Source organism: Vanacampus margaritifer, chromosome 1 (genome assembly GCF_051991255.1).
Source record: "Vanacampus margaritifer isolate UIUO_Vmar chromosome 1, RoL_Vmar_1.0, whole genome shotgun sequence".
NCBI lineage: Eukaryota > Metazoa > Chordata > Actinopteri > Syngnathiformes > Syngnathidae > Vanacampus > Vanacampus margaritifer.
The window spans coordinates 17,899,026-17,911,300 of record NC_135432.1 but is presented as its reverse complement, the minus strand read 5'-3'; the positions used below and the strand labels follow the sequence as shown (position 1 = coordinate 17,911,300).

The 12,275-nt window shown below is 39.4% G+C and overlaps 1 protein-coding gene across 1 annotated transcript in view; it reads left to right on the top strand.

Moving 5' to 3' along the window:
* Positions 1-12,275, top strand: part of LOC144052466 (uncharacterized) — a 59,080-nt gene that overhangs the window by 5,930 nt on the left and 40,875 nt on the right. The window contains exon 2 of the mRNA XM_077566961.1: positions 7,634-7,832. Within this exon, the coding sequence (XP_077423087.1) occupies positions 7,634-7,832 (199 nt within the window). The remainder of the gene's footprint in view (positions 1-7,633; positions 7,833-12,275) is intronic.

Here is a 12,275-nt window from a genome sequence, read left to right as displayed (position 1 = left end):
TACATAACTTCACCAAGAAGTCAACGTTGCGGCTGTGAGAAATGACAAGAACACATTCAACTTTTCGTAATTGCCGAAAAGTACAAGGATAACTTAAAATTTTCAGAAAAATGGATCCCAAAGTTTCAAACTTCTTCATTGCTAGTGACTGTAAAATCAGCAACTTTAAAATTGCTCAAAGTGTTCGCATAACCAGAATGCATACATGAAACACCTTTTTCCCCTGATTGTATTGACCTTGTATCTAGGCCAACTATAAATTGCGTTCATGTAAAAAATGACTAAATCCCTCAATTTTGGCATCATCTACAAAAAGCTCAACACAAATAAATTGCAGTATTGAATCTAAATCATTGACATAAGTAAGAACATTATTAGGGCTAAGCAGGGATCCTTGAGGCACACCAGATTTGACTTGATCAATTCAAAACTGGCATGCATTTCTAAGGCTGCAAGGCATGATGCTCAATTCAGATTCTTTGTTAAACCCGATCTTTGAATGCAGTCGTTACTAAAACAAATGTGAATTTCAGTGTGAATGCAATACGACTGTGAAGTAACACACATAAGTACAAACCACAAAACATAACATGGCACAGTGTTTACAGAAGTAAATATGGTCTCCTCTGTAGTCTAATCTCAGATTAGCAGAGGAGCGAGGGGTCCTTAAATTACCAATATTATGGGAAAATAAAACATTCCTTGAAAGGAAGAGTGTGATGCGGCTTTAAATGTACTATAATAATACAATTATAATAGTCTCATTAAAATACAAATTCTGTATAAAGAATAAATGAACCATATTGCAGAAATCATTTATTGAAATTTATATGATCTGCTGCCTGCCTTATTATAGTAGTGCATTCAAAATCCAGCTGCATGATATTAATATTGACTCGTTATTTAACATGTCTTTTAATGACTAAATGCGTTTAATTCATAAATATATGACTACAGTATTGTCATTGATAGCGTGTTGTACAGGGTGGTGTAATTCAGTGATACCACACAGGAAGGGAGGGGCCCCAATTCCTGTTACAAGTGGCCCTTGTATCCATGACGCTTTATCCAAAATGATGTCATCCTCCACCTCTTCTGTTCCACGTTACCATGGGTGTGACTCAGAGCCGAAAGTCTCCCAGAAAAAGGATTTAAAGGGGTCGGAACAGGCCCCACGTGTTGCTTGCTTGGCTGGGGAATGTGAAGTAGGAGTCAGCCTAATCTCCAGCACCCATGGGAGACTGGCTCCTGTCTGCCTGGACGCCATGTCACTATCTGTATGTTTCATTTCAGCCTGTCAGGTCCTATCTGGGCTGCTGGTCCTGCTACTACCGCTGTTGGGTCCAGGCCGGGGAGTCGAATATACACACAGGACTTGCCAAGTACTGATAGTAACTACTGAGCTGGTTCTCACGCAAATTGAGTAGGATTTCACACAAAAACATTGCACTGCATTTAGTAGAAGAAGAAAAAAATAATAATAATAATAATAAAGTTAACTGAAAATTTAACTAAATAGTTCCCTGAAGTAGACAAAGTTTTAAATTGATCTCTTATCGAGCATTAGATTTTTATTTATTTTTTTAAAGGCCAATACCAATATTCGTCAAAATGCCAACTATCGTTGCCGTTAATTGGCCCAGGCGATAATCAGGCTGTCCCTAATGCATTGGTTAAAAAATAAAAAATAATTTAAAAAAGCTTTCAGGTGAATTAACAATAATCGGGCTGGGGGAAAAAAAGGCTGTTCTAAACTGAATATATAACTGTGCATGTTCAATACCACAAACAGTACGTGCTTATTTTTTGTACAGTATCCAACTAATTGTCATATAACCAAAGACTATATAGACTATATGAATTAATCGATTTATATTGTACTCACAAGTGGATAACTAGGTTAAATTACAAGTGCAAATAAAATTTCCTTAACCCTTCAACAAAAGAAAAAAATCGAACTATAGAAGGTATACAATTGCTGGCCCGTGCCGAGATGTCCCAACAACAAAAAACAATTTTCATCACACAAAAATAAACTCTGATTATGATATGCATGATAAAATGTAAAAAAAAATGCAATTCATTCATGTTTCATCATCTGCACTGATGTCTGAGTCGTTTAGTGGCTTTATTATAAGTTGCTATTGCGCCATCATTTCTGTGTTCGCAATTCACAGTGTACTACATGAGCTTTGTTGTACACGAGGAAAACTCATTTTTAATGCTAATTGTGCTAAAAATAAAATTGGTGTGTGTTCACTGGAACTCACACATCTGCTGTCCATGTGCGGAATGAAGTTCACTTCTCACTTTGTGTTGAAACAAGCTCATGTTTCATTATTTTAATGTATAATCATTTGCTCAGGAATTGAATACACACAAACACACACATTCACAATTTTGGGTTAACAGGCTCCAATGAAAACACATTATAAATGAAATGGTTTGAATCCATCCATCGAATGGAGGTGAACCAAATAAGCTCCATGAAATTGATACCGAGTTGGTTCAAATAAAATAATTATGTTGGAACATTTCCATTTCGAGAAATGATATATATATTATTTAACTTCTTTGAAAATGGAGCAAGAGAGGGAAAAAATAACAACAAATAGGTCAAAAATGTACTGTATGCCATACATTTTGGTAGTGCAATCATTTATACTTTATTTAATTTTTGAAGTCATGAACATAGTACATATTATTATTAAATGTTATTCTGGAAATAATAGAAGCTTTGGTTCCTTGGCCTTCTGGACTGCAAACTGCTTGAACTTTTTTCCCCCCCCAAGAAAAGTCCTTCCACTCATGTTTCTATGTTACCTGACCCAGATTTTTTTTTTCTGCATCATCACTTCGTTATGCCCACTTAAAAAAAAAAAAAAAGTTCCTATAGTTCCCATGAAGCTGTATGAGCATTTATTTGATGATCTTGACATCCAGCCTGAAGGCCATGAATTAGTTGGCTCTTTGACAGTTCAGCATACTAGTAGAATGTCGGTGTCTTGATATTTTGGCCTACTTGCATGCCATTAAAACTTATTAATAAATGGTTGTGCTGCATTAGTAAGCATGTGTCATGCACTATAGTAGCCTCCTGGACCCTACTTGTAGTGAGTTACTAGTCGCATGTACTTGTCCAACTAGTATGCCAAAAGTTGTCCTATTAGTGTGCAGAGTCCTCATGCAGTAGCGGAAATAACATTACTTTGTTCTACTAGTGCACCCTAATTGTTTGGTGTGCTGAATTGAATCACTAGTAAGGAAAACTAACATACAGACGCTCCCCAACTTACGAACGAGTTACGTTCCGAGCGATCGTTCGTAAGGTGAATTTGTTCGTAAGTTGCTTCAGTGCTATATTTTGTATTATAATTTATGTTTAAAGAGAATACGTACAGTACTGTACTACGTATGTTAGAGAGAGAGAGCAAGAGACACACACAGTATGTACATGTACGTAATAAGATAAATAAAATGAAGTTTAACTTACTTTTGGAAGATGTACTCGATGCTTAAGGATTTGATGGAGGAGGAGGAAGAGGAGGATTTTATATCATGAGAGGTTCTTCGTCGTCGCTGGAATGGGCTTCAAAAGTTACTTCCTCCTCCGTAACTTCAATGTAGGAAGAAGTTGCTGGTCGCGGAGAAGAAGATGAGGGTTGATGAGTATCTTCCTTGGAGGATTTACTAGAAACTGGCCGAAAGAAGCGATCTAACGACGATTGCACAGTTTTCTTCTTTTTTCATCATAAATGATGCGGTAGCACTGTATGGCATCATTCAATTGATTTGCAACCTTTGTGCAGCGTTCAATATTTGGGTCTTGCTGCTCGAAGAGTGCGATGGCTTTATCTATGAGCGACCGGCGTTTCTTCTTCTTCCTCCTCCTCCTCGACACGTTGCTGAGCCTCCAATGCTGGGTGAGCTCTCACAGCGCCAAGCGTCGGTATTAGCGGCGGAAAGAAGCACTACAGTACTCGGAAAAAGGTGCGCAATAAAAAATCGAACTTACAGCATCTCTTTCCGAACATTGTTTGACATGCGCGCATGCGCGCAGACATGTTCGTATGTACCGTTGTTCGTAACTCGAATGTTCGTAAGTAGGGGAGCGTCTGTACTACATGCACTCAAACTAAATGTTAAAAATATGGAATGAACGCTCAAACCCTCTTTATATGCAGTGCTTGTGCTTATGCGTGTTACTAGTTTCTGTTTCTAGAGCTGTATATAAGTGGAATGTTCCTGAGGTCAAGCAATTCAGCATCAAGCGATTATTTTATTTATATATATATATTTTTAAATAAGAGCTTCAATAAGGGAAGAAAGTGTTCCCTCATTTTCCGCTGGTGATACGTTCACAAAGAACTCGTTGCAGGTGCATGCAGATAGCAGGAGAAAAAACTCCCACGTGCGCATACAAGAGTTGCAGTTGAATTTGCAGGCAGTCTGCGTGACAGCTGCTTGTGTGGCTGTATTGAGCAGTCCAAGTGCTGGTAAATGATCTGTGTAAATTGGCCTTTTATGGGACTAGAGGGGAAAATCTTTCACACCCTGTTTAACTCTTTATCATTATTTAGTCCGAAAGGTCTCAGTTTGCAGGAAAATTAAGTGGCGGGATGCTAGTTAGCGCTGATCCAATAGGGGAGACTGGAGAGAGACTGTGCCTTTTACTGGGCAGAAGGCCATGTATTACAAATACAAAGCATAAAATCCTTCTCTTAGATGCAATGTAAATATGAATGCTTTGAATGAAGAACAGAGCTCTAAGGTAAACTCAATCCAACAAATTGAATATTTTCGTAAATAGTGCCCATCACAGGCTCAAATATACTCACCTTCCGTTCACCGAGGGATCATGCATTTTAAACTGCAAAGACCCACATTGTACTACACTTTAACAAAATGTTGCAACACTTGCCTTTTTGCACAAATCTTTTGCACTTTTCAATTATTTATTTATGTGGTCTAGTTTGGTGTTTCATACTACGTGCCTTTTGAAATTGTGCCGAAAGCTGCTGAAACAAAATTTCGTTGTGCTTGCATGACAGTAAAGATTCTTGATTATTGAGTCTTGATTCTTAATTCTTGAACTGTCACATCCTAAGACATTTAATAACTATACACGCACTTTATGAGGTAATTGGTTAACGTTCTAAACATCATACAAGTGTAAAAATATGTTAACACGTCAAAACAATTTGATTACTTTCCCTCATATGCTGCATTGAGTATGAAGGCTGCAAAACATGCTCGCCGGATTCCTCACGTCAAGCATAACCCAACCTTTACGCAATGCATGAAAACAGTAAAATCTCGAACCCAGTGGTCGCTTCTTTCATCCTTTTGCCGTGGCTTTCTCTGTCCTTGTAAAATAAAAGTATTCTTTTTTATTTTTTTATTTTAGTTGACGCATTTTAAAAATATGACTCTACATTTGAAGGTTATGGTGCTCTTATAACATTAAAATCAAATTATTTATTATTTATTTAAATATGCTTCAGAACCGTCGTCATCTAGTGCCAAGATTGATTGAACTATTCGACTGCCGTTACTGTAATCAAAGAAAAGCAAAATTCCTGCCTACATGCTATATGAACAATATTTAAAAATAAACATTTCTCATGCCTTACAGATGACAGTTTACAAGTGTGTGTTGAGATGAATTTGTTGACATACAGCTCTGATGTGCCGATGCTGAACACTGCACAAGCAAAAATCGGGTAAAATAGATCATTTAATTGGCATATGATAAAATGATGATGGAAGAGAAGCAAAAGACAGTTTTGATTTGTATTTTTGCTTCACTGTGGGTGGATAGTTTAGCTTTAATTTCATTTTATGAGGAAGACTCAAATAGACCGTGACTATTTTATTTGAAAGTAAGCTTTGCGCAAGTGTCTTTTTTTTTTTTTTTCAGTTTTGGTTACATGCAGAAATAAAATTGTGTGTTCTCTGTAGTGGTTTATTGATATCATAAATGCAAAACACTAACCACAAAACACTAGTGTTATCCTCACTTTAGTTGCCAAAATGTGTGTTCCAGTGTTTTTGTTTTCTCTGATAAATGATCCAAAAGGTGTCACTATTTATTTGAAGCTTAATCTTCACTATCATAGCACTATATGCAGTGTAGCCACGCAACTGCAGGTACATTAGCTACACGCATTGCCTGTGAAACCACACACGCCACGCACCCACATGTGTACACAATGCTGATAGTAAAGTGGGGAAATACAGCCCACTAACTGACCTTGAGAGAATGCTGACGTTACATGCAGACAAAAATGTAACGCGTAATATTAGCCAAATTACCTCAACATAAATACCATCAAATTAATTCAGGTGGGAAAACAAAATGGCAATGTATTTATGGGGGGAAACAAATGTGATTTTAGGTTGTTTGCAGAGTTTCTTACTAATCTAATCTCTAATTAGCTGAGGTTACACAAGAGCTACCGACCACCTGTGTCAGCATTGCTTTGTACCTCCAGCACACATTGCACAATTGCTCACACCACAAAATATCCAAGCGCAAAGTTTGGTTTCAACATGTACATTCTTTAGGTTGCCATCTGACATTTTTGCATGCATGGTCAGTGGTCACCTTCCATATCCTCTTATGCAAGCCAAAGAAGGAATGACCCTTTCCCAATTAGGGCACATGCATCTGCCAAAAACACTAGCGCTATTCGGATTCAACAGCACGGGCAACAAGTTAGGACATGTTATGACATGACAGGTGTTTGCGTGTTCTCGTAGGCTTCCTCTCACATTCCAAAAACATGCATGTTGGGTATGTAGACTTTAAATGATCAATAAAGTGTGAACCTGAGTGAGTGAGTGAGAATGATTGTTTGTCCAATACACTAAAGCTCACCTGTGACCTAAATGATGACAAGCCGCAAAACAAATGGTAGATCGGCTATAGTTATCACTCTGCACTATGACCCTGTCTCAGAAGTGGAAAGTGAGTATTTGTAGATTTTTCAGTCATTTACTTGATTGTGTATTTTTCTGACTGTTTTATTTCTTTCCCACCTAGTACTCATTACTTTGTCAAAATAGGCTTGTCTCTTTTCATGATGTAAAGAAGACAAAGTGAAAGATAGAATCAAGATTAAAATGTTTTTAAACTTGCAGTTTACGATGAAAACATGTTTTGGAAAAGCAGAATATTTCCTATTTGATTAATTGCATTTGCATTGTGACTTGTGCTAGGTTGAAAACCATGAGATTCTGACATTTGAAAATACTCGATCTAATCTGAAAACAAAACAAAACATATAGCTCAAATATTTTTTCAGTTGTAAAAAAGAAGAAGAAAGAAGTCAATCTAGTACATTTTGTTCATCCAGTCACAATTCAGCAAAGCTTTGGAACACAATTTGATAGCATAAAAGTTGGGTGGAAAAATAACAACATGCAAGTAATAATTGATAGTAAAATCACTTTTTGATTTTGTCTCATTTTTTTTACACTTACTTAGCAAATGAGTCAAATCAGTAATTCTATTTGTATCCGTCTTTTTAAAATGATTATTATTTTTATATAAAGTATCTTCCAAGTTTCGTTTTGCCACCACTGCCCCTCTCCTAAAACACAATACTGAGCTTCCACTCTTTTGCTGCAGGGAGGCCAGTGGGTGCAGTACACACATCAACCAGAGGGGAGCAGTATGGACTTTCTCACCAGTGGCCCATCGATCCCATCTGCACTGCGTCGACTGTACTTGCAGTTTAAGATGCAGTCCTGTCATAGTGTGTCTTCTGAGGACGCTGAGCTCAGATCCAACTCCAAGGCTATTTGACATTTCAAGATCTACTTATGTAGTAAGTTATAAACCATGTATTAGATACACCAAATTTATGGACACACAAGCAAAACATGAGACGTTTTATTAAAACAAATTGGTTTAAAGTCCTTCAATTTCTTTTTAACACCCTTATGTACACAATAGTAATACATTTCTAACCATGTGTAATGATGCAGTGTCAAAACAGTTGATCCATTTTCACAGTTATTCTCATGTAGTTAAAATTTGCAACGTTTTCCCTTAATTTCATGAAGGGCTGTTTGTAATTATTGCATTAACTGCTGCAATCAATGCGTGACATTCTGATTGAGGTGTAAGGACCTCATAAAGGTTAGATCCTAGAATAGCCTCTGCATGATGTTGACCGAAAGACTCCCTGAGCAATGCAGTTCAAACTTTATATTGCACTGTATCCAAAATTCTGAGGGATTTCCTGAACCACAAGGCATGTAAAACACGTTATAATACAGAACCGGGTATGTACAAAAGTGTATGTCTTTAAAACACTTCATCCATTGAAATGGCCTATTAAATACAACCTCTAAATGACAATGATTGATGCTCTGTCCTCATGCCTGGATGGAGACTTGATTGTTTGTCAAGCCAGATGAGGTCAAGTGCATTTAGGTCCGTGTGTTTACAGATGGAAGTACCGTATATCTTCATAGTGGCCAGGGGTGTATTTATTCAACGGCAGAGTACTCGGCACCTCTTCGGAGTAAGCCGTTATTGAGGGCGGTTCAAATGCAATACGCTCTAAAAATGGATTGATTAAAAAAAACGACCAATCTAGTAGGTTTAAGCTCGTATTGGCTTGATTAACCAATAGATTGGTCAGACATTGACCATGGCTACGGATATACCAATTTTATCGGTTGGCTAAACAACCAATGAAATTGGTTACAATAGAAAGTAAGTCTAGATAGATCACTTGCAAATATATTTATGTATCAATTATTGTATTCAAAATCTATTTATCAATTATTATAAGTGATTACAATAAAGTGGTTAAAAATGGAAATGTGTGGGCATGATGAGCTCAGTGGCCTAGTGGTAGAGTGTCTGCCCTGAAAACTGGGAGGTTGTGGGTTCAATCCCTGGCCGTGACATTCCAAGGACTAAAAGATGGGACCTATTTTTTTCTGTGTAAAAATAAGTCAGTTAGCATGATAAACAAGTTTTACCTTTGCATTACGGGGTATATTGTCCTCCGGTGTGAGCATCTCGTCCCAGAGACCCCAGCCACCGACAAGCTTTGAATCAGCCGGTCCAGTGTAAGGAGAAGAGATGGCATTGACTACATAACGATATAGGTCGTGCGCTGTGAATTCCGACAAAGTCTGCGATTTTGATTACTTGGTAAAAACAGCAGGCAACAGAAGGTAAGGGTTGTTTTCAAACTAGCGATTTCCAACTAAGTCACTAAGTCGCTCCGGGTCACGTCCACTTCCATTCAACAATCATTTCTTTTCGCCGTGCGTCACGTGACGTCGGTGCAAATGATCAATGCTTCTAGCGCTCTTTTTTACTTCCAAAGAGTGGGTTGAACTTTGGGGGTTGTGTTCATCACTTGCTTGTTTGTCTCTGTGGGGCCCTTGCAAGGTATATAATAATCTCATTAGGCAGCACTTCAATGACTAAAGTCAAAGGCCTTTCTCATTGCATCGCGACCAAGTGGACCTCAGCGGTACTGGGGCATCCCTCTCAGGCATGTGTGCATCATAACAAGAGAACAAATTGAGGTGCTGATAGAAACTGGCAATGTATTTTTTTTTCATTTCATGAATTGCAGCTGTGAGCTATTCAGCTTTGCTGTTCACAAAGCTGTTTTTTTAAAAAAAATTTAAGACAGTGGGTTTTTCGACCATGGGGGACGAGAGAGAGGAGAGAGGAGAGAGAGAGAGAGAGAGAGAGAGAGAGAGAGAGAGAGAGAGAGGAGAGAGAGAGAGAGGAGAGAGAGAGAGAGAGAGAGAGAGAGAGAGAGAGAGAGAGAGAGAGAGAGAGAGAGAGAGAGAGAGGAGAGAGAGAGAGAGAGAGAGAGAGAGAGAGAGAGAGGAAAAATGCTCAAAATGAGTCTTTGTGACAACTATGGCTGTTGAAGCGCTCGTATAAAATAAAGATGATTTGACTTAATAATGGTTTGTTGTAATTTTTATGCATGAGAGCCCTTTGCCCATGGAAAAAAAAAGACAGTATAATGTTGTGTTGTTGTTTGCATTAACTCCTTTATTGTTGATTAGTAGGGCGGGGGTTATACATGAAGAGATGAGAGAGCAAAGAGAGAGAGAGAGAGAGAGAGAGAGGGAGAAAGAAAGAGATGCATACATTGTGAAAACTGAATTAAATTAGTAATTTATCAAAAAAATTCTGATAGGAACATTTGTTGTTGTCTAAATTATGAACAAAATTGATTGTGTTTGACCTTAGAGGACCTTAGAGTTGTTACTGTAACTTTACCAGCTTTGCAGGCTGACTAATGTTGAGGAGATGGTTTTATGTGCTGGTCATCTCTGCAGTTGGCAATGAAGAAATAACAGAAGACCGCAAATGAGGATCAGATGACTTCACGCTTTCTAACTCACTAATGAAACTATTAATTGAATAAATGCAGAATGTTGTTTTGACTTCAGTGGCCCATGAAATGAGTGACTGTGCACTGTGTATATTTGCATGCGAGTACATTTGTGATGCTGCCCTTGCCTGCAATTGCTTGTGTGTGTGTCTATGAGTGTGTGTTGGGCCACAACAGAGTGACAGTACGCCCAGTAAGCACATTTCCAACAGGCTAATTAAAGCTCCTCCGGAATAAGGCCAGGCTTATTAACATCTCAGCGCAGCCACTAAAGTCTGCTCATAACCCAACAAGGATCAATGCTCTTCATTAGGGCAGGACCCGATACTGCGGCCCTGCCAAAGCCACCTTAGCCACCCAAATGAATACTTGAGGGCAGATGCAGAGCTGCTGAAAAGGCAGGAGGTGAGAAGTCGCCGGCAGGATGTTGGCGCATCACTCTGGAGTTTACAGACACTCGCAGGATCTGTGGAATGAGATTCCATCCAAGATCCATATCGGAAATCTACCTTTTTAAAAGTCGACAGACTCAAACTACATCAAAGAACAAAAAGTGTGGACTTCCTCTTGAAAAGTTTACCACCCTGAATTCCCTGACATAAGAAAAGCCTTGCCTGACTGCCATACCAACACTGGAATTGTCTAGCCAGCAAGCTACTACGTCGTGGCTAATAGTGTTAGTGGGGGCTGTGGGCCAGTGGGGTGCTTGGTGGGCCTGCTTTGCCCTGTTCTGCTGCCTTGGGCTTGGGGACGCGGGCCGTGTTGGAGTGGGGGGTTCCGGGCTCCTGGGTTTGCTCTCTGGCCGGTGGCCCCTGCGGGGCCCGGGGGTTGTGCCTTGGCGCTGCCGCGGCCTGGGGCGTTGTGCTTGCTCTGTCCTGGCCGGGGTCGACGGCTCCCCTCTTTGATGGAGGTTTTCATGCCTGCCAGATCCACCACACCAGCGTCTATCGAAATTCAAACACAATCTGCTTCTTCTTCTGGTTGTTGAACCGGTGGAAGCTGATGTCTGCGGATCTCACTCTGCTTCATCTATCCTTCCTTCCTTTCCTGAGTCTTTCCTTTGGTCTCTTGAGGTCTCCCTAATTTGTTGGAATTTAGATGTTTCTGGGGTTGGTGAAAGATTCTGGTTGGTAACCCGATGGGTAGTAGGTGATGTCTGGTTGGTGCTGGATTTCACTTCTCTTTCTTTTCTTTGATCCTTCCTCGGGTCTCCTGACAACTTCAGGACTCTAGTGGGATTCTGAAGTATTCGGTTTAGGTGAACGGTATGGGATTTTTAATAGGTTTTAGGTGTATTAATGAGCCCACACTCACACGCAAGCACACATGCACACACACACACGCACATACTCACGCACAAGCAAAAAAAAAAAAAGTCAAATCGGTAAGATTACCGAATGAACAATACTGAGCTCTCTCAAAAAACAAAAACAAAGAGAAAAAAACACCAAAAAAACATCTGCCCTCATTTTTTTGCGTCAAAAAAGAAGAAAATCCTTCACAAGACTTTGACAATTAATGATGTCCCTTATAAAGAGTTAAGGCTTGTGTACATAGAGTGCACACACACACACACACACACACACACACACGCACGCACACACACACACACGTATGTTTTACTATCTTTGTGGGGCCATTTCATTGACATAATGCATTTCCTAGCCCCTTCCCCCTTCCCCAACCATCAAAAATGATTGCCTACCCCTATTCCTTACCCTAACCTCAACCATAACCCAATTCAAACCTAAACTCTGAAACCAAGTTTTGACCCTCAAAAAGAGGTCTAAACTTGTGGGGCCCAGCAAAATGGCCCCACATGGATGGGTAGGCCACACAACTCTGTGAAATCCCAAAATGTTGGCCCCACTATGCAACAAAAACAAG